The 23,592-nt window shown below is 39.3% G+C and overlaps 1 protein-coding gene across 2 annotated transcripts in view; it reads left to right on the top strand.

Annotated features, from left to right (window-relative positions):
• LOC100770349 (glutamate receptor 3) overlaps positions 1 to 23,592 on the top strand; it is a 268,038-nt gene that overhangs the window by 168,057 nt on the left and 76,389 nt on the right. For both annotated transcript variants that reach the window (XM_035450026.1, XM_035450028.1), the window contains exon 6: positions 20,613 to 20,774. In XM_035450026.1, the coding sequence (XP_035305917.1) occupies positions 20,613 to 20,774 (162 nt within the window). The remainder of the gene's footprint in view (positions 1 to 20,612; positions 20,775 to 23,592) is intronic.

Genomic DNA, 23,592 nt, shown 5'->3' with positions numbered 1-23,592 from the left:
TCAGACATACCTCACGTGGAGCTAAAACAGAGTTAACAAAAGTGAAACAGTGCTTAATGTCCAAGTAAATAGAATGTGGTTTCTTTATACATCTGCAAACACTAACTACGGTCATGAATAGTTGGCCAAAGTTTGAGAAAGAATACTGAGTTGGAATTTAGAATGTTTTGGTTGACTTGAATAATATAGAGACCTCAGTTTCCCTGCTGTGGATGTAGAGATGGGGATAGAGAAGATTTCTCCCATGTGTTAGGTGGGACCCTTTGAATTGATGCTAAAACATAATTAGAAAGGCAAGATGGTTCTTGAGAGTGATACTGGTGAAAGACAAGGAAGGGAGACATTAGAAGGAAGGAAAGGCTTCAGACTACATTATACATCCTGATGCCACTGAAGAAGGGAAAGAAGAAGAATCATCAAGAAGAGCCACAGACTATAGTGTATTTCTGAGAAAGTCTTGGCCAGGACAATGAAGAACTCCTTTGCAAAGACAGCAAATAACAAGTCATTTCAGCCATTCTTTTATCAACTAGTAGCTGGTAGATGTCAAGGAATAACACATATTTCTCTTGAAAGCTAAGCAGATCTTGATAGCACCTGAAGGTAGAGACTACCAGTTCACTGGACTCCTTGAGGAAAGTTCTGCTTGAGAAGATTCAAGTCCATTCATGTCAGTGATTGTCTAGGTTGGTCCTCTAAAATTCCAGCTAGGCCTCTGTATGCCTAATAACAATCTTTCAGATTTGCTCTGCTTTCAAGGTTGAAATCCCGACCAGACCCTCCCCCCAAAACTAGCCTGCAGAGTGATGGAACAGCAAGAGAGAATTGCTATCTAACATAGTGGTGTACTCCTGTAAACACGGCTATTAGAAGATACAGACAAGAGGATTTCAAGTTCAAGACCATCCTAGGCTGCATAGTGAGACCATGTTGGGAGTACAATGAATAAGGATGTAGCTTAGTTTTATAGTGTTTAGCCAATATCCACAAGGACACAAAGGCTTGAGTTTGTTCAAGAGAGAAAGGGATAGGCAGACAGACACAGAGACACACTAATAGAGAACAAACTAAGAGCAAGAGAAAGCTAGAGCAAGATAGAAATGAATGGTGAGCTGAATCTGGAGCACACTATTCAGGATAATGAGACCTTAGGAAGATGCCTCCTACAAGAACACGCAAAATCTGTTCCTTCAAAAAGAAAGTAATGTATAGTATATCATGTCAGTGTGAGTCATGAAAACATGAACTCATTCATTGTGCTTTGAGCTGCCACTTCTTCCTCTAGTGACCTTCTTTTCATCTGAACTCAGCCATGTAGTTTCCATAGGTCCCTGCACTCCATATTATTTGAGCAATAGGTACAGAAGCTCCTACTCAAGTCTGATGCTAATAATGAAATAGATAGCCCCTCTCGTGGTTTCCAGAAATTTTAAAGCACATAAAAATACTCCAAACACCTCTAGCAATGACATACACATACAGAGTAAAGCAAAACCATTTAGAAGTCATTTAGATGGTCAAAAAAAGGAAGTGGAACTAAGATGTTTCCTTCCAAGATGAGCCATCTGGCCTTTGAAGATGAGCCAGCTGGGTGAAAACTGAGGATGTGTATATACTCGGGGGAACAAACTCTAGGCAGTCTTGGTGTTACAACAGCATAGAAACACTCCTTTCTTCTACACATGCCAACCCAAGAACACTCACCCTGCCTGAGCTTCTTATAATCACCTGCACCATCACTCCAAGTGTCTTGTTGGGTTCTGAGCTCCACATATCTATGAACGAGTTCTATGTCCTTTTACACAAACCTCCGTGGAGGCAGTCTTAAAAGGAGGAGGTGGGAATCCCATGAATGAATCAACAGAGGCTGTTCCTGGGTCAGTATGTATACTATAAGTGGAAAACAAGCTGCAGAAAAGCTCATCTTGCTAAAAATCTCGGTGAGAAACAAAAGATTCTACCAGGAACACAAATCAGAGAAGTGCTCTGGTCAGGCTAGAAGTAGGCATTCCAGCTAAACAAGTAACTCTTACAAATTCCATATCCCTTGGTGGTGTCTTCTCTTGCTAGAGGTTGTTCTGTAATTAATTGTTTTATCTTTTAGAGCAGTGCTGTGACTCTGATCTAGTCCCTGGGGATAACTAATATGTATGCAACCTGTCAGTTAAGCTGCATCTCTTTCCCATATGGCAGGGTCCTAAGTCAGGACCTTTTACACTGTACTGCCAGGCATTTCGTGTATCATGATTTGATTTCTTCATATAGGCCGACAAGAGTAGCTTAGATACTGTATGTAAAATCCGAGTTTAAGTTTAGGGATTGACATCATGAGTGAGGTAACCCAGACCTAGAAAGATAAACATGGTATATACTCACTGGCAAGTGGATATTAGGTGAAAGTGAAGGATAGCCAGGCTTTAATCCACAGCCCCAGAGAGGCGAGGTAACAAGGAGGGCCCAAACAAGGAAGCATGGATTTCCCTGGGAAGAGGAAATAGAAGAGATGTCCTGGGTAAACTGGGGGTAAGGGGGATGGAAACATGAGGGTTCAGATTGGGCAGGTTGGGGGCAGGACAGAGGGGGAGAGTAATGAAAGAGATGTCTTCATGGGGGGCAGGTATTTTGGGCTTAGGGAGAAACCAGGTGCCAGGGAAACTCCCAGGAATACACAAGAATGACCCCAGAAATAGTGGAGAGGGTGGCTGAACTGGCCATCTCCTATAATCAGATTGGTGACTCCCTAATTGTCATCATAGAACCTTCATCAAGCAGATGCAGAGATCCACAGCCAAGCACTGGGCTGAGCTCTGGGAGTTCTGTTGAAGAGAGGGTGGAGGGATTATAAGAGCTGGGGAGGGGATCAAGGTCATCACAAGGAAACCCACAGTAACAACTAACCTGGGCTCATAGGAGCTCACAGACTCTGGACAGATAGCTAGGGAACCTGCATGGGAGCAACCTAGGCCCTCTGCATGTGTGACAGTTGTGTAGTTTGGTCTATTTGTGGGGCTTCTAGCAGTGGGCTCAGGACTTTTCCCCCGGCACTTGAACTAGTTTTTGTGAACCCATTCCCCATGCTTGCTTGCTTCACCCAGCCTTGATACTGGGGGAGGAGCTTGGTCTTGCCTCAACTTAATATTGCCATGCTTTGTTCAAACCCATGGGAAGCTGGCCCCTTTCTGAAAGGAGAGGGAGGAAGAGTGGGTAGGTGTAGAGGGGAGGAGGCAGGAGGAGAGAAGGGGGAAACTGTGGCTGGATGGAAAGTAAATGAAAACATTTAATTAATAAATTAAAATGTAATATTAAAAAGATTAGGATTGGCATAAAGGAAGGAGGTAGAGTAGCATGATGCAAATCAAAGTACTGGCCTATGAGCTAAGAGTCAAGTTTAAATCCTTAGAGTTCATTTATCTAGCCATATCTCTGCACCTATTTAGTAATTTCAAGATAGAGGACAGAGACCAGATCACTATTTCCCAGAACGGTTATTTGCATGTGTAAGACCCCCGGAAGCTCAGGCCTCCAGGATCTCAGCCAAGGACCTCGGTCACCCCAATCACCAGGCGGATTCGAAGGCTTGATGCAAACTGCATGGGGCTTTATTAAAGTTGTTTAATGAGCTAACCCCATGTTAGCTCGTGTCTTTCATCCATCCACCATGGCCGATAGCTAGAAAAGACAGCTGCATAGAGATCTTGTAGGGCAGTGTAAGGGGAGTGTCTAGGGGTATGCACAGGCTCAGGATTGCTGTGCCTCCAGGCTTGGAAGGTTTGCCCTGTGTTGAATGGTCAACTGGTTGTAATGGCCCATAGGCCCTCCCAGGGTGGTTGCTATGCTCTGTGTGTCATTGCTGTGCACTTGTCCGAAAAGCACACCCAGAGTCGTAAAGCATAGTACCACCAGCTAACTTCTGATTGGTTCCTTGCCACAAGGCAGGCATCTGACCTCCTAGTGACTAAGGCAAGGTCACACAAGCATGTGTTCGGCTGTTATGGCTGCCGAAATGGGGAGCTGGTCCCTTCACATGAGCTAGTGTTAAGTAGTACATGGCAAAACCTCTTTAAAGCTTATTGATTTTGAATTTCTATTAAATATATGTATTAAAATAACTATCGCAACAAATCTATGATTTCTGAGACACCATTTTTTAGAACAAAGCAGAAATAGCTGTTTAAATCTCAAAAGCATAGTCAATGTAAAAAAATTTAGGTAAATTTGGCTCAGATACAGATTTAAATAGAAAAATGTGAAGGTGGCATATTTAAGACTAAAATGTTGAAACATTCCCAGGTTACTTCTAGTATAGATTTCTGCTTTCTTAGATGTCACCCAGGTTGACTGTGAAGGAGAGTGTGAACACAGCAACTGGGGAGATACTATGCACGTAGGTAGGGGAGCAAAACCACAGGCCTGCTGTCCTCCAGGCAGACTGAAGCATTAAAATCAGTCCAGATGGGTAAAAGCCAAGAGGACCTGTGAGTGCCCTTAGCCACCTTCTAAACAAGGATGAGAATCTGAAGAACTAATCAACATAGCCCAGCCGGTGATACAAGACAAATTAGGTCCAGGTTGAAATGGTCCAACGGCAGATGTTCAGGACACCCCAGAAATAAGGCCAAATAATCAATGCACTTGAGGTGCCTAGGGGGAAACGTGAGCCATAGCAGGACACATTCAGTGCTGCATCATTTAAGCACTGCTTCAGAACACCTGACAGTTCCCCAGTGTTGGGGACAGCTACTGACCCTGCAAGTGGAAGACAGGTAATGTCAGCTGGCAGGGGTAGAGAATGTCAAGGACAGGCAATCAAGCAGGGTATTGTGCTGGGAAGAAAAGGGATAGGTGTTAATGTGTCTTGGGCTCCTCCCTGCTGTGCTTGCTATTTTCTGGGAACTTTTTTGATCATCATAAAAGACCTAGAGTAGAGGCTTCCTGCCTGCCACCTTCTCAAATCTTTTTTGAAAAAATCAGGAAATGGACTCAGAAAAGGTACTCAACTCCAACTCGCCTCAAGCCATACAGACAATCTGTTTGTGAAGTCCCTTGGTCTTCCGGCTCAGTCCACCCATGCATCTCAGCAAGACAAAAGTTCAGATTCACAAAGGTCATATAAGAGTTAGTGCCAAGGCAGATTAGTGGGATGGCTCAGTAGGTGGAGGTACTTGCCACCAAACCTGATAACCTAAGTTCCACCCCCAGGACCCATGAGATATAGAGAGAAAACAGACTACTAAGGGTTGTTCTTTGACCTGCATATATGCAGAGATATAAAAATATGAAACACATGCTATACATTTGTGAGAATGATGTGATCAAAGACATAGGAGCTTTATAAACAGCAAGAGTAAGCTGAGCATGGTTTGACAGGCATGTACTCTGAGCACTTAGGAGATGCAAGGGGTAGGATGCTTAGAATGAGACACTGACTGACTCCAAAAATCAACAAAGAAAACTAAAACAAGGAAAGCTTTATGAATCTGAGTTTTAAAGCTGTCCAAAAATGAAATGCATCTAAAACAGCATATTTTATCCTCCACCCCCAATCCATTCTTGCTCTCCCACTTTTGGTCTCTCACTCTTCTCTTCTATAGCTCCCCCTTTTCTTTTCCCTCTTGCCATCTCTTTTCTCTGCATCTCCCTCACACGTATAAGAGCATGATAGGAGAAATTGGGAGAGAGATATTAGATGATACCATTTTTTTAATTTTACTAAGTCAAAAATCATGACTCATAAAATAGAATGCAAAAGTATACCCAAGAGGAACCTAGGCTTGAAGAAATGTCTGTCGTGCTTACCACATCTTTGAGTGAATGTAAAACAGAGAAGAACCTGCTTTGTTTCAAGAGAAAGCAAATGAGACTGAGTCAAGCTGCATGGCTTGCCAATACCAAGCAGTCCCTTCTGCTCCCTTCCCTTTCCAGGTCTTCCTGTTCTGTTCTTTGCTTCCCCTTCCTTTGTGCTCCCAATTGTAATGTTCTATATAAAAATCCAAATGCTCAAAGACACGTGTTGTGATCTTCTCAGCAGATGGCATGTAAACACAGAGGTCACTGGGTTGGAGCCTGGTTTTGTAGGGAAGGGAAGTGGGCTTGGGGGGCAGAGGAAGCTGCCACTGGTCCCAAGTGCCAGGAAACACAGTCACCTCCCTGGGTATTCAACCTCTCTGGTGGCTCAGGATTCAATTTCTTCTTGAAATGGAGACTTAATACAGTCAGAATACCAAGAGACAGAGGAATGGGGGATTTGGGTGAAGCCTAAACTCCTATCATGCTGTGGCAGTCAGCTTAAAGTAGACTACTTCAGATACTAATTCGTCTTCCTCCAAAATGCTTCCCCACGCCTCTCTGCATCTTCATCCCTTCCCTCCTTCCTTCCTGAAATTTACAACAAAAGATCACCACCTAGCCAATGTTTTAACAAGATGAGTTGGTAGAACTATGCCATCTCTCCCAGGCTTCTCAATGCTGTTTCTAAAATAAGGCTACATAGTAGATTTATACACAGGTGTTCCATGATTTTATGGGGTTATACCATAGGTTGAAAATATCATAACTTGATAATGTGTTTGGTAGTCTAAGCTACTGAATTTCATAGCTGAGCCATACAGGACACTGCAGAGTGTTGTCATTTACTCTGGCAGCTACATAGCTGAATAAGAACAGCTCACTGCCTCTGTCCCCATCACTGCAGTGTCATACTGATAGCCACAGAATAGATCAAAACTTCAAAAATAGTTTGCAGTGATGCATAACAGTTTTACACAATTCATAAGCAAATAAAAATATTAACTCGGATCATCATCAGGTAGGAACCGTCTATACTTGGACTGTGGTCCCTCGGTCACTTACAAGCAAACTCTCTTGTAGTTTTCATGTGGAAAATGTTAGTGACAGAAACTAGAATCTAGTTTATTAGCTTCCCTGCCAGGAAAGCTTTCCTTTTATTCTGGCCACAGTATCATCCGTGATACTATCTTCCTGTTGTTTTTAGTATTAGCTCTTTTTCCCCCTTCTCTTTCCTTCTACCCAAATCCCATGCCCCCACCTCTGTTATGTGGGACAGTCAGGTCTTTAGATCTTAGGCCATGCTTTCTCTAGAGCTCACCTTTGGGCTTCCCGGCAGGACCAAAATCTATTTACTTAGCAAAGTCAACCTTTTCCTGAAGAACTAGATGTTGTAAACAGCAACCCATTGTGTCTGGTAAGTATTGAGTAGAGTCAGTACTCAAACAGTGCTTATTCTTTCTTCCCTTCTGCTTGTTTTATTGTTGTTTTGTCCATGTTCTTCTTATGTCAAAAACTAAATGCTTCAGTACATCTGTTTTATGAGATGAACCCATTTATTCCTAAATCTTAATAGACCATTAAAAGTGCAACAAAAGTAAATTAGTTAAAAGTACAGTAGTCAAATGTAGACACATCAAATGTAAGTCTTATGTATTGGTATCATGTTAAGTAGACATGAGCCAAGTCAAATAGTTACAAAGATGGATGGTAATTACTGTTTCCTCCCTCCTATCATCTGGCTGGTAACATTCAAGTCAATCAAACAACACTAGTCTATACATATTTGGGGTAGTAGAACCCTGAAAGTATGCACAGTTTCTTTTTATTTTTATTTCATTTTTAGTTTACAGGGGTGGGGTGGGAAGAGCACACGTATGGAGGTCAAGGACTACTTGTGGAAGTTGGTTCTCTCCTACTATCATGTGGGTTCCAGATATTGAATTCAGATCATCAGGCTGGATGGCAGGTGCCTTTACCCACTGAGGCAACTCACCAGCCCCTAGGGATTTCTATGTATGTACGTATGTATGTATGTATGTATGTATGTATGTATGTATGTACATACGTGCGTACGTATGTATAATTTTAGTGCCCCAAATTCAATTCACTCCACTACAAAGAAGACAGAACACCATGTCCTCAAGAAACTTATAATCATATTGATGAGAGCAATCTTGCCTAGCTATGGAAACTGTCCTGGAGAGAGACAAAGAATGAAGGGAAGTACAATGTAAGAAATCAGTACTGCATGTACTGTAGTCAGAGAAAATCTTGTAGAAATGTGTTTTCAAAGAGATGCTCAAAGGGGTGAGACACATCCATTTACCTGAGAAATCAGGAAAAGGCCATTTAAACAGAACATCACATGCAAAGATTCCGATCACCATGTTTTCCTGAATTGTCAAAGTGTAATTTTATCTCAACCAGAGCAAGGCTTTACTAGGCAGGTTAAAGAGCAATAGAAAATCATTGATACATTTCAAGCAGGAGAGGGACATGATGCTTCAAAAATCATCAGAGAGACAAGGGGATGAATTTTACAATAAATACATCATACCTCAGTAAAGTTGCTAAAAATAAAATAAAAGATATCAGAGGCTATTTCCTCACCAGTAGCAGTTATAAAGTCACAATTACTTTTTTATCCTTACAAATAGCTCCAAATAGACTGAAGTCGCATGGGGGGGGTGATCAAGTATATGGTTCACCATTCTAGCCACTTAGAAGATTTCATAGTATATTTGGTGACTGGATTAGAGAATAAAACAGCTAGTAAACAATTCAAGTAACCTGTAATCAAGTGCTAATTGGTATGGTGTAATCTTTCTCTCTTGACATTAACCCCAACCCCACCCCACCCCCGCCCCACCTCCACCCCACCTCTGCTAGAGAATGAATCTGCTTTTCAGAAAAAGACTTGTGTCTTTCATTAAGAACTGGTAACATAAAGCCACTGCAATTACTTTGCATTTCTGTGTTGAAGCATCACCCTGATGAACAATTCAAATAGCACTAAAGGCAGAGCCAGCCTTCATGCAAATGATAAGATAGATTGTTGGTTGTCCTTGGCAGTCTTCCAAGCACACATTCTATTGCTTTTCTCTTCCCTCCAGTAGGCCACTTTCCCATTTCTCACCCATGATCTATTATCAAGTTAGTAAAAGTCACCTAACTCACCTTGTTCTTGTTTTCCTCTATGTAAAAAATGCACCATAAGGACAATTGTATGTGCAAGAAATATTGAAAATAAATACTCTAAAAGTAAGCCTCGACTGAGTTTATTTCTGGGTCTAAGTCATCCACACTACCTGGAGGAAAATGATTTGCTTACATGTTAATCAGTGGAGATCAGATCAGAGAATACCAAAGTCATCTGAAACTTTTGAAGTTTGAATCATCAAATTTTGGAAGCCTGTGTTGAATGCTAACTGTTCAAACACCAAATTTGTAAATAATGAGCTTAGAGAATTAACCAGGAACTGTTTATAAGACCTGGAATAAACTTCTTAAGCACAAAGTCATGGCTTGTAGGGGAAGCTGTAGCCACGCCTGCTTAGAGGTGTGCCTGACCACACCCCAAACCTTTCAAAGACCTACAGAAATATGGCATTTAAATGGTTTAGGGTTTTTCTTGGCAGTGAGACTCAAGTGCTCCTGACACACCAATAACGTCAGAAAGGAGGATGGGCATCGAAAAAACTCATTTTGGAGTTTGCTTTCAACATGGCAAGATTAGCCATGTGGGCAAGAAACTGCTCTTGCCTGGAAGGTTTGTTGCTGTATAAACTGGACACGCAGGATCCACAAGAAAGTGACTGCTGAACTTAGAAAGCAAGACAGTACTGAAGGGTTCCTGTTGAAATGGAGAAGTGTGCTAAACACACTGTGGCCTATGGGCTGAAGATGGATTCCCCAACATTACAGAGGAACTTGGGTGACTGTCCAGGTAGTGAGATGTGTCGGTCAATTCTAGAGTTTATATATTATCCTTCTGTGGTCTTTGATAGAGTTGAAGACAGATAGTTGTGGTTATAGTTTTCTTCAGTTGTTATAAAAGATAAGTTATCTTTCTTTTTATTTAGACAAAAAGAGATGATGGGGAATGTACTGTGTATGTACATCTTATTGATTATTGAATAAAATACTGTTTGGCCAATGAGACAGCAAGTTAGACAGGACTAGGAGTCAAAGAGGATTCTGGGAAATGTAGTAGAGAAGTGGTGATCCAGGAAGGAAGTGACATAGCAAGGAGACTCAGTTTAAGCAAGGAGAAACAGGGAAGTGTCCCCTTTTCCCCTCCGCTCTTCCTCCAGCGGTGCAATGTGATCCACCGGCAAGGAGGGGCGCCAATAAGGCATCCGATTAGATAAGTCTTATAAAATATATAGATTTATGATAATTGAGGGTGAGCTAACAGATGAGAATCCTAGTCATTGGCCAAACAGCATTTTATCTAATACAAGTCTCTCTGTGCATTAACTGGGGCCCTAACTCAGGCGGGCGGCTGACATAGAGCACACACGTGGTAGTGGGGCTCAGCAACTTTTGGTAGAAAGATTTATCGTAACAATGGCTCATCTTATACAGCCGAACTCATATATGAGCAACAGTGTTCTGGATCAGAAAGATACAATGTGTTAGAAAGGTGATCCTGCTGATGAAATCAAGCATAGCTTACAAATCTAAATGAGTTCCTTCACTGCCCATGTTTCTGGTGAATATTTCCATCATTATAGAGGCAAATAGCAAGTTGCAGATATTTAATACCTAGAAAAGGAGAAAAGAATTTTAACTCACCATGTATATAAGTAGGATTCCTTTCAACCTATCTCTCTCTGCTTTCCCTCGCATCTTCTAATCCCTTCCCTGTGCAAAGTTCACGGAGAGAACCAAAGGAAAAGACACCACTGTAGCAATTAGGCAAGTAGCACTGATTTTGATATTTAGTGTGAGCCCACAAAAGTAATTGAGTATCTAATCATGAGTTGTAATTGTTAAAATCCCCATGAAAAAATAAAATGAGCTTAGCAGAAATTCTACTTAGTACAACAGGGACCTTGGGATCTTAGAGTAACTTAGCAATGACATTGTAGGGTGCATGTGCAAATGTGCTTATTGTACAGAATGGAATGTGATACTAAAGAAGACAAAGGTCCATATCAGTCATCAAAAGGAACAACAGCTCAAGAAATCACTAGAGAAAGAGGAAAAGAAAAGAAAAAGGAGCGCAATTTTTTATAGAAAATACAGCCAAAACTGATATAGAGCTTTCTTAGTCATTATGTTGCTAATTGAAAATGTTGGTAAAGATGCAGAAAAAGGATAATTCTTTTATTTTATTTATTTTTACATCCTAATCCCAGTTCTTCCTCCTTCCTCTCTTCCCACTCCCCCCACCTTCCCCTCATCTCACCCCCCCATCTGCTTCTCAGAGAGGGTGAGGCCTCCCATGGGGAATCAACAAAGTCTGTCGCATCACTGCATTGAGGCAGGACCCTCCCCCTCACCATGTCTAGGCTGAGCATGGTATCTCTCCATAGGAAATTGGCTCCAAAAAGCCAGTTAATTCATTAGGAACAGCTCCTGGTCCCACTGCCAGTGGCTCCACAAACTGCCCAAGCCTCCCATTGTCTTCTACATTCGGGGAACCTAGTCCAGTCCTATGCAGGTTCCCCAGCTGTCAATCCAGAGTAAGTGAGCTCCTATTAACTCAGGTCAGCTGTTTCTGTGGGTTTCCCCATCCTGGTCTTGATCCCTCTGCTGATATTATCGCTCCTTCTTCTCTTCAACTCGACTCAGGGAGCTTGGTCCACTGAGTAGTTGTGACTCTCTGAATCTGCTTCCATCAGTTACTGGATGAAGGTCTCAGGAGATCCTATTTCCCCTTCATAGGCAGGTCCACGTACGTTTCTCTTAGGGTTCTCTGTTAACTAGTTTCTCTGGGGTTATAGACTGTAGGCTGGTTATCCTTTGTTTTATGTCTAATATCCACTTATGAGTGAGTACCTACCATATTTGTCTGAGAAAATATAATTCTTATACATGGTTGATGGGAATATAAATTAGCATGGCCATTTTGGTAAGTGATAAGGAATTGTCTCAAAAAAAAACTCTAAAAATGAAACTACCATGAAACCCAGCATTGCCACTTCTGGGTATACCAACATTACTTGACTTGACGGATTTTACCTCCCAATAACTGCATCATACATTGAAAGTACAGTAAATCAAAACTGCATCTCAATCAAGTCACGACAATGGCAAGGACTTTATGACCCCAGATTCTAGGGAAACTGAGTCAGGTTGATTGTGAGTTCAAAGCCATCACAGGAGAGAGAGAGAGAGAGAGAGAGAGAGAGAGAGAGAGAGAGAGAGGGAGAGGGAGAGAGAGAGAGGGAGGGAGGAAGGGAGGGAGGGAGAGAGGCAGAGAGAGAGAAACACACACACACACAGAGAGAGAGAGAGAGAGAGAGAGAGAGAGAGAGAGAGAAAGAGAGAGAAACAGAGAGACAGGGGAAGAGAAAGGTACATTTAACATACCTATCTCACTGAACACTATAGCTTGGTTCCACAGCCCACTGAAGGTTCTGCTTGTTTACCCTTAATGTAGTGCCTGACTGGGAATCACGGCTCACTGCAGCTCCTCAGCATCCTAACAGTATCATACTGCATAATGCTAGCCCATTTGCTCATGTAATTGCTCACAAACTGAATTTTTGTCTGTCAACTCAGTTGCATTAGTGTTTTGCTGATGCTTTGGGAGGAACCAGGCCTCAGTCTGCAAGATGCAATGGAGTATGTCTGTTTATGACTCTAGTTGTATCTAGGAATCTGTGAAATAAATCAAAACTTATTCTCAAATGATAGAGCTAGATGGAGAGCTAAAACACAGGCAGATTTCCCTCAACCAGTTCCTTCCCCCTAACTTTCTAGCTTTCTTCTTTGTCCCATTTCTCCTCTTACTTTTATTTACTTACCTATTCCTACTGTTTGGTAACCACTCTTATCATGTAAGATATTTTACTGAGGTTTTAGAGATACTGGGCATTTATGGTGGTTTGAGTAAGAATGGTTTAGTCATTAAGGGGTAGAACTATTTGAAAAGGATTAAGAGGTATGGCCTTGGAAGAGGTGTATTTCAGAAGTCCATGTTAAGCTGGGTGTCTTTCTCTTGGCCTACATATTAGGATGTACCTCTTAGTTACTTCTCCAGCACCCTATCTGTCTGTTGTCATGTTCCTTGCCATGATGATAACAGACTATACTTCTGAAACCACAAACAATCCCCCAATTAAATTCTTCCTCTTATAAGAGTTGCTTTGGTCATGGTGTCTCTTCCCAGCAATAGTAACTCAAGCTAAAACAACATTAATATACAAACTTGAGATTGGTGTGTTGGCAGCTCTAAAAGAAAAGTCCAGTAAAACATTGGAATAAAGCAAATGCCTTCAACATGGTGATATTTTAAGTGAGTGGGAGCCAGCAGCCATTAACCTCTTCCCCAGAGACAGAACCCTTAACTTCTGTCACTAACTTTAACACCCTGTATTTTCCTTTATATACTTTAGGTGCCTAGTGGACATTTCCATGGTGTCATGGTTTTCAGAGGTATAAATGAGATTTGAACTCGATATTCCCACAAAATGTTTTCAAGTAGCCAGCTCACAAAATGAAATCTACAATTTAAAAAAAGTGAAATGTCTTGGAAAGTTATGATAGGAGGCATAGCTGCATCAAGAAGCTGCAAGTATCTGCTGCGATACAAAAGGAGACACCCACTACTCTCCTTTGAATATAGCCTTATTATTCTTTACCACACTTAATCCTGTGGTGTGGGGTGGTTATTGTTATCACATCAGTGTCCTTGATGAAGTTGTTGGGAGACACTTATCTGTTTTCCATACACTTCTGATTGTGTTTACTCGGATAAGCTACAGAATGCAATAGAAATGCTTTGGATTGCATTAGAAGGCAAGGAGGAGTGTACCGAGTGCTGCCCAACAGTAGGCGCCACTCTGTCACCTTCATTCATTCTACCCATAACTTTCATATATTGGCGTTTCTGGTTTTACCTATTACATTGCTTTATTTACAGAGATTGTAGTGAGACTGGGAAAATAGTCCCACTTCTTTAGATTATCAGGAGAAGTCCAACTTTGGAGACATTTGTGAACAAGAAAATTAGTGGCTCCAGCTGATTTGATAAAAAGACAACTACAGCAAGCTCCAGTCAGCTGCAGCACGTTCTATAAAATCACTCCACTTTGATTATTCTCTTCCTCAGAACAAACATTGCCTTTAAAAATCCTTCTTGCATTATGAATATAATTTTGGTGATCTCTTTGCCAAAGCTGCCCATCTAATCCCAATTTTCTGTACCTACAGGTTGCATTTGTGCATGCCACCCATAAAATCTAGCATACTGGTGGAAAAGTAGCATTGGGTCATGTTAGAATACAAACAGAAAACCCAGCAATAATGGCCCAATTCCTACCCTTACTTACTAAGCAGTTATCTCCTGACACTCTTGTCTCTAACGATAGATAACCTTCACACAACTATTTTCACATTTCTCTTTCCGGGTGTGGTGTGGATGTTTCTGTTGTACTATTTTATTTCTGAACTTTTCAGTCAACTTGGTATATATTCCCTCCCACTTCTGAGTCTATAGGTGGTCATCTCAAGAAGTGAACATTAGCCAGAGTTTGTGAAAAGGTGAAATGCCCTGAAATGGAATAGAATGAGTGTGATAGAAAAGGCTTTGAACCTAGAGTCAGCCCGTTCCTGCTCAGTAGCCAATGCTGTTCTCTAACCTTCCTTTCTGTTTTCACTATCTTCCCATTTTCATTTTTCCTTCTACCTCCCATGTAATCAGTGAAATTTTCTGTTCTATTTTTCTTTTAGAGAAAACACACTGGACTGGTCTCAGTGAGTTTCAGCCAAAAATTCTTGTCAGCACAAGAAGTGAACCTTAGTTTTATCTATGGATGTTCAAAATGCCTGAACATTTTGTGACAAGAGGCAAAGCAAGAAGGAAACTTCTTCATATCTGCCTTTAATAAAAATATTAATCTCCAGTTTCCCCCTTGCCACAATCTCCCACTTCTTCCTCCTCTTATACCTTAGATAGTTGTCAGTAAGCTCCCTTATATTACTATCTATAAGTAAGTTATCCAAATAAGCTAGTCTATTTTCTGTATCTACAGACTGTATTTACACATATCAAAATGTAACCTAGAGATAGGATCAGAAACATGGTACAGTTTGAACCATGGTAGAAAGAAAACTCCTAACTCCGTGGTTCTTTCCATCCACTCTCTTCCCATGTGGATAGTTTTGGGTCACCTCTTTTATTTTGGTTTTTCAAGACAAGGTTTCTCTGTAGCTCTGGAGCCTGTCCTAGAACTCACTCTATAGACCAGGCTGGCCTTGAACTCACAGAGATTCACCTGCCTCTGCCTCCCAAGTGCTGGGATTAAAGTCATGCACCACCAATACCTGGCTTGGGTCGCCTCTTTTATCGTGTTTTCTTTGCTAAATTTCTCCATACAATAAAGTTTCTTTGTTACTTGGGATTTTAACTACAAATGTTAACAGTTCAATCAGTGGTATTTAATATAAAACTATGTTTGAATACATGTTAGAATGGAAACTGGTAAGCCATAAATAACAGACCACTTTTGCCTGTTAGATGTCAATTATAAGTTCATTGTTTTTTCAATGATATTTCCCATTTCTATTTACTCTTTTTCTAATACAGAATTTGTTATCTTCTCTATGAAACTAGTATCTTTCCAGAGATTTAAGAAGACTCCCTTTCAATATACTTAGCTTTTCCTATGAGGTCAGGCAGACAACTGAAGCAGTGAAATTCCTTTACATGATGAAATAACAGTAAATTGTAAGCTATGATCATCCAGTGCCTGTCTCTACATAGGACTATTTTTCCTAACTTCCCTCATCCTGCCACTGTGTCCTTCCTACCTCTAACACTCACCCATTGCCCTACTCACATACCCTGGTGACTGGCTGGACTCCTGCCTGTCATTACTGTTCTTATATTATTTTTAAAGATTAGCACCAATCTTAGTAAACAAGGACCCTAAGAGAGACATACACAGTCCCCTGGAGAAGGGGAAAGGGTCAAGATCCCCTGAGCAAATTGACAGCATGGGAAGAGGGGGGAGGGAGCTTCGAGAATGAGAAGGGAAGAAGAGGAAGGATGAAGAGGTCATGAGGAATCAGAAAGGTTGAGTCAGGGGAAGAATAGAAAAAAGGATATGTGATAGGTAGGTTTTTAGTTGGGAGGGGTGGTAGGGGAGGACGGGAGGGAGAAGGGAACTGGGATTGTCATGTAAAACAATCTTGTTTCTAATTCAAATAAAAAAATGATTTTTTAAAAAAAAGATTAGAACCAATCTTATACCCCAATGGCAGTGAGTGTCTTATATGATGAAAATTATTTAATAAAATAATACAGAAATTGATATTCCCCTGAATACTTTGAATGTTATTCATAGATCGCAAGAGTTAGACATCTCTTGTCTTTAACTGAGATCCCGAATCTTGGAAGAGCTGGGATCTTTCTTTTCCTCCATCTTGATGTGTCTTCTCATGGTTGTTAAATGATTCATAGTCATAGCTCTTCTGTCAAAGTCATGGTAAATATGTGGCAAAATCAGGCTTGATTCAATCCACAAAGATTATAGTATCTCACAGTATAAGCTAGATCTTTGTAAAGGAAAACATTGATTGAATTGCTAAGTTGAATCTGAATGAAGTTAGTCCCGGATCTAGCTGAATCCTGCAATTTATTCAGCACCTCTTTCTCTGAGCTTGTTCCACCACTGACACTCTTCCTTTTATTTTCCCTTCACTGTCCAAGTAGTCAATGTTGATTTTTGCACTTGTAGAAATTTTAGAAATAGATGGTCTCATTATTCTCAGCTTCATACCATTTTGTGGCAACTCTTAAAAGTAAATTTGGTAAGAACTGTAGATTGGATAAATTCCTTACAATACTGATAAAACAAATGAATGTGGACCAGGACTCAGCCATCCCCTGCCCCTATTCAGAATGTATAGGCCAAAACTTAGTATTTTAAGTGTCTTTCACCTTTTTTTCTTTTTTTATCATCCAAAGTTTCTAAGGTCTCTTCAATAGTATTATGTTTATACAATCTTTAGATAGACTTGGCCACAAAACCATCCTCAAGGTCTCTTGTAACCAAGCAAGAAGATAATTTTGAACAGTTAGAAACAATCACAATGATCAATGTCTTAATCAGATGGGTATATAGTGAGCTAGTTGCCAGCTCCAACTTCCTTAGCTTACCATGACCCTCCTGTAACCATCATTTGAGCCTCCTTTTCGTATACTCTATGTGTTTGGGGATATCCTGTTCTGTTTAGTGTCTTTACTCTGGTTTCAGGGATACATAACTTCAATAAAACACTATGAAGAGCTGTGTGTGTCCAACCCAATGACTAATATCTAACCATAAATTATGAAAAAGCATAGTGCTTAAAAATTTGGGAGATAGGGGTCTAGCAGTGTTTGCCTTTATATCTATACTCATCACTGCTCCTCTGTATTCCTCCAAGTCCTGCCATTCCATGCTTTTAGTCTACTAGTCAGCTTTGTTATAATATGTCTGCTAATCAGCTTTGTTATAATAGTTATTTCACTAACTGTCGGTAGTTTGGGGACTCAGTTTGTAACTTTATCCAGTATAGTTGTACACAACAATAGACTCTAGTAAGTTACTTAAAACTAGAAAATAAAGCAGGTCTCTTAAAAGTGGAACAAATATAGAAGACAGAGCAGGAGCCACCAAAACCTTCTTTCTTGACTTTCTTCTGACACTGACCCTCCTCGAAACCCTTTTATTGAACCTTTTCATCATCCATGTGTTCAGTGATTATTTGATTGAGTTTCTTTAGAGAGACTTTAAGAGCCTTATCCCCAGTTTGACCACTGTGAAGACTGTAGTTCACCTACCTAAAGAAGAAATCTGACAAAAGCATCAGGGACCTTATCCTTCACCCATAATAGTTTGCAAATAGGTAGTCAGTTTCTTGTGCAGTATCTGTTACCACCCAATATGTTTTCACTTGGTAAAATTAAAACTATTAATTAAAGTCATATTCTCTATTTTTCTTCATTTGGGGAGTAGGGAGTTGAGTAATAGACTTTCATAGCAATGATAGCCTCTGCTGGGTTTTATACACAAGCTTGTTTCTCTAGTGACTTTAGTTCAGGGGTTAGCAAATTAGAGAAAATAGTGTCATAGTATTTCTCATGAAGGGATCCTTTAGGAGAAAACTCATCATAACAACTTAATATTAACTTTAAAATGCCTTGTGGTTATTAGGAAGGAGGAATGATTCTTAATATGCAAGCCAAACTAATTGGCTCCTTCTCCAATATTCTTAAATTCATATCTCGCAATGAATGGGAGATGATGGGGATTCTAACTAATTACTGAGAAAGTGTCTCACTAAAATATTTTCTAAGACCATTTTCAGAGTCATTTTAAAGAACTCTGAAATTAAGGGAGTAAAGTCAGTGTTGATGATTGGAGAGGGAGACATGGAGCATTTCTGAGTACTGGTTATATTTGGGGCTCAGTATTTGAATGTTAATTAATAACTGCACTTGAAGATATATTCATACTTCTTTACCATACTCCAAAGAAAGTGTTTTGAACAGACAACAAGAAAATAATTTATAATAATATGGGTAATATAGACAGAATGCATTTATCAAAACACATCAAATATACTTTAAGGATTTATTTATTTCATTAAATATAAATTTTAACCTCAAAAAGAAAAAAACTTTACTTGTATATACACATTTACACACACATGAATGCATACCACAAATACACAAAGGAAGGAAGGAATATATAAGCATGGGATTATTGGCACATGTATTAAATCTTTGGGGGTAAAGGATACTAATATCTGTACTTACTAACCATTTATTTTGCTTGATATATATTCCAAAAGTGAAATTGACTTGTGGACAAGAGAATATTAGTAGTAAAATATGAATATTGACTATAAGGGTGTTCGTTGTTTATTACTTTCAAAGTTTCTGTATACTTGAAATTTTCTTACACTATAAAATGTTTGAAGTAAGGTGGAGCTAGGAGATTGCTCACTTAAAAGAATGTAAGGACCTGAATTCAAGTCCCTAAAAAAAATGTATGAAAGGTGGGCATGTTAATGCAGGCATGTTATCCAATGTGGGACAATGGGTATTGGAAGAGACAGGAGAATCTCTGGAGCTAATTGGCAGCCAACATAGCCAATCAATGATCTCCAGGTTTAATGAGAGGCCTTGTCTCAGAAAAAAAATGAAAATGAAGTGCAATTGAGGAAAACACTCAATACTGACCACTGGTCTCCACACACATGTACACACATATGTATGTTCATACACATAAGCGCATGAACACATACACACACAAAAATCTGAAGATAATCTAAACTTCAAAGGTTTATTTTTCTAAAAGAATTACATACATGAGTACTGTATTTACAGCATTTCTACCTTCTCCCTTTCCTCCCTTTTCTCCTTCAATTCACTCTTAAAATGAATATATTTTCCAAATTTTGGTCTCTTGATTTGTGTAAGCAGTAAAACTGCCACAGGCACATTCCACAATTTTCCCAAATGATAAATAAATCCGTTTCCATTGCCAATTTCTTTTTCTTGTTTTCTTTTTGAATGCAAGAGCAATGAGGTTCACAGGCTATACACCTGAATTCCAGTAACAGCCATGTTGGAAGAAAACTCAGAACTAGCCAACTCCTATATTTGAAATATAAAGGAAATTCCCAGCTGCTACTATCTTTTTCCTCCTTACTGCCACAGAAATCTGCTTCCTATAAGCACATTTTTCTTTTTTTTACTGAAAATAGTTTTTTTCATACAATATATTCTTCTTCTTGTTTCCTCTCCCCCAACTCCATCAAGATTTCCTCCACCGTCCCTCCCATTGATTTAGAAATCTGGCATTCACTCATTAAGGATTCTAACACATGAGCAACAAAGCACAGGAGACCCATGTCCAACAGAAGTTGCAGCAATTCCTGGGTAAGGTATCCCAGAAGACACCAATACCCAATGGAGTTGGCAGTGCCCATGTGGAAAGGCTTAGGTGTGAACCCTGGGGAAAGCACTTTGAAGAACTTGGGTGACAAAGACACCAGATGGTAACCAGAGCAAGTTAAGGAGCAAATGGTGGATGCTATACAGATGTCAAGACTCATTTATGGATTCATGTGAGACGCACCCTGGGGTTTATGCCATCATATACAAGCAAGCTGTCAGCTTCACTCACTGGTAGTTCTGTGAATCAAAAATGTCTAAATATTCATCACAAGAATCTGAAACACTCGGCTATGTTCAGCAAGTTAAGGTGAAGAAAGATTTTTTTATAGCACTTCTTAATGGTCAAATGTCTTCCACATTCTCTAGTTACACAGCGTTAAATATAACTCTACTGGAAGACTGAAAATACAGGTAAATGAAACAAAATATTTGCTTGAAAGCAGAACCTATGCTGTTGGTTCCTGTGGTGCCTAAATCGAATAAAGTCACAGACAGGAAAATGGAAGTATGTACCATTTCTCCATTGTGCCTATAGTTTCAAAAACATGATGCCTTATAAATTAGATTCACATCAAAGACCTCCTTTATTGTTAATAAGTAACCCCAGGGAAGGAATCCTTCATCTTATCCTTAGTCTCCAACAGATAATGTAAGAATCGTATGTCTCTCACAGTCATGATCCCTTTCACTGTCTTTCCAGGGTTTTACTGACATTTTACTGGAAAGAGTCATGCATGGGGGAGCCAATATTACAGGATTCCAGATTGTCAACAACGAAAACCCGATGGTTCAGCAGTTCATACAGCGCTGGGTGAGACTGGATGAAAGGGAATTTCCTGAAGCCAAGAATGCACCACTAAAGGTAATGCTCCATGACACATAGACAATGAAGGACAGCTTTCCATAACTTTTCTATATGGATGTTATACACTCACAACCATTCTGTAAACAAGTGGTCTTCCCCCAGAAGTCATTCAAATATGCTTCAAAAGACAGCTGCAACTGATTGTATTGCATAACCCCACCCCCAAATGAACTATAGAGAATAGGATCTTGTAAAAATCTAGTTTTGAAAATAAATTAACCTTAATTTTTAAATGAATTTCATGTCTAATATTCTCATAGTAATTTACACTATTACAAGAACCTGAATCAGGCAAAGGGTGGAGGTGGTGGAAATAGGTAAAGAAGATTGATAGTCTGAAACAGAAAATTGGATTTTACATTATTTATGTGATTGCTCCATGATAATAAGTTCCATGAATCTCAGAACACCCAAGTGAATTAGTCCGTAATGTAGAATATGTATTACCTCTATGTACAGAAATATTGAACAGAAACAGTTGCCTGTGTGCAAAAGTGTTTTTAAAATAATTAGATTGCCTAAGTTGCTCATTTTCCCAAAATCTAGATAAGAATATTAAAAGCAGAAAGTCATATTTAGGGTGCATATTTTCCCTATGTGTTCCCTATGGTTAGAGATCTTATTATTTACTCACGAGTTTAAAATGGACAAATTAGGGGAAAATATTCATGCACAAATGGCTATAAATATATACATTATATTTGAACTGATGTGCTGAGGGAATGAGTATATACATATATCCAATTCAAGTATGAAGCTAATTTTTAATTCTTTGCTGTTATAGTGAAAATGTGTACTATGGCCATAATATAAGATGAGGAGTCAAGTACTGTTAAAGCCTTCCTTTTTTCAAAGGGAAACTGAGGAAGGTTTCCTTTCTCATACTTTCAAGTTCTCCTTTCTCCTTAATTATAATAGGGTAGAGAAGAACAGCAAGGGTCATAGTTAAAAGAAGAGATGCATTCTGGACTACCCTAAATGGGTCACATCAGAATGTAATTCAAGTACAAATTTTAAACAATTGAAATGCCCTAGAAAATTCATGAGCTAAACATAATTTTACAATTCAGTAAAGTCACTCACTAATTAGGAGCTAACTGTATGGTTGTAGTACAGACTACAGTGCCAAAGTTTCCAGGGAGGTCCCATTTTAAAGCACCCAGCCCTTTGGTCAGACCTGGTGTCACCCTCCCAATGAGGAATGTTTTATAATCAAATCCTTTTTAGTGTACTAAACTGGTATGATTCCTCCTGCTATTTAGGTGAGCTTATGAAAGATTGTATTTCCATTAAATTGCCTAACCACACTGCTTTGTGATGTTTCGATTTAGCAGCTATAGAAGACAAAGATACATTTATTCATTATTTTAAGGGTTCTCAACAATTTTAAAAACACAGTGTTAGATGTAAGAAAATGAACAAAGATAAAAGATATAAAGAGAGATACTGCAGAGTAGATTATTTCTGCTCTGAAGATGTATAACTTGTAGAAAGGATAATGAAAACCATCTCAGATACCCATTAATAACAATGAGTGTGTGTAATGCAACGTGCTAGTGTTTACTACAAATAAATGCTTAATGTTATAAGTAAAACCCTATAAATGGTTTAAGAAAGTATTGAGCCTTGTACTGAATGAATCAAAGTCTCTATTTTAATACTTGATATAGAATATATAGAGTTGGGGAAATTTTTCTAGAAATTAAAATCCAGATGTTATTTAATCTATATTTTATAAACATTTCTTTGGGGGTTTATTTTATATGGAGAGGGCAATCTCATGCATGGGTAAACAGAAACTGAATAAAGTACAAAATTAAACTGTTCTTTTAGAATAGCTTTAGAAGAGCTGCATTAAGACTGGTGACAATTTATGCAGTTGGTTAGAAAGAAAATCATCACCATTGGCTTTAGGTAGTGCTAGAATGGGCAAACACAAAGATTTTTCTTCATGAAAGAAAATATGCCCCTATTATAGTCATACTTGATGACTTGCTTCTGAATGAAAAGTAACATGAGAAAAACAAATTGATAGTTGTAGAGACAACAATGTATTCGCTCCCAATTGTATTTGGACAGCCTTTTATACAGTAAGAACTCCCCTTAGGACATTTTGCTACATTTTAAAACGTCAATAGATTCCATATTCTACAAGTATTCATAACTCTTGCAAAACAGAGGCCAGATTATTGTAATCATGCTTTGTTGATTCATTTAATAGAAAAGCATCCACCATTTCACACTGCAGATAATCTCTTCTGTTAAGTGACTACCCTCATCCCTAGTAGAACATATCACTGTATACAAGGAAGAGAAAGTAAGTATTCTTGCCTGAAAAAGGTAGCATCATGAAGCATTGCCTACAAATTGTTGATGTTATCAGATTTAAAACTCAATAACAACTGTAATTTTCTACAATTGAAAAGCATCTTTGGTTTTTGCTACCCCCTGGGAAACAAAAACTGATTTATTGCTGGCCAGAGGTCCTAGCTTGCTGCAAACATGGTCCAGACAGAAATGATTAATGTTTCCTTCCAAATTAATTTCAAGCTGTCTAACTTAGCTATTTCCATTTTTCCCTAAGTAAACAACAGATCTGAATTTTCTATTACAAGCAGCAATAACTCAGTCTTGCTTTAGGATACGCTGTTTCCTCTCTAATCTATACATGCCATCCCTTAGCATCACATGCATTTCTTCCCTTATAAAGGACCCAGCCTCTTGTAGTCACTCACTTGATATGAAGCAATATTGAGAGCAAGAAAGAAATTCCCCTTGAGCCATTTGATCTTAATAATCCTACCATGTGCACACA

The sequence above is a fragment of the Cricetulus griseus genome, chromosome X, assembly GCF_003668045.3.
Source record: "Cricetulus griseus strain 17A/GY chromosome X, alternate assembly CriGri-PICRH-1.0, whole genome shotgun sequence".
NCBI classification, from domain to species: Eukaryota; Metazoa; Chordata; class Mammalia; order Rodentia; family Cricetidae; genus Cricetulus; species Cricetulus griseus.
This window is presented reverse-complemented; position numbering and strand designations above follow the sequence as displayed.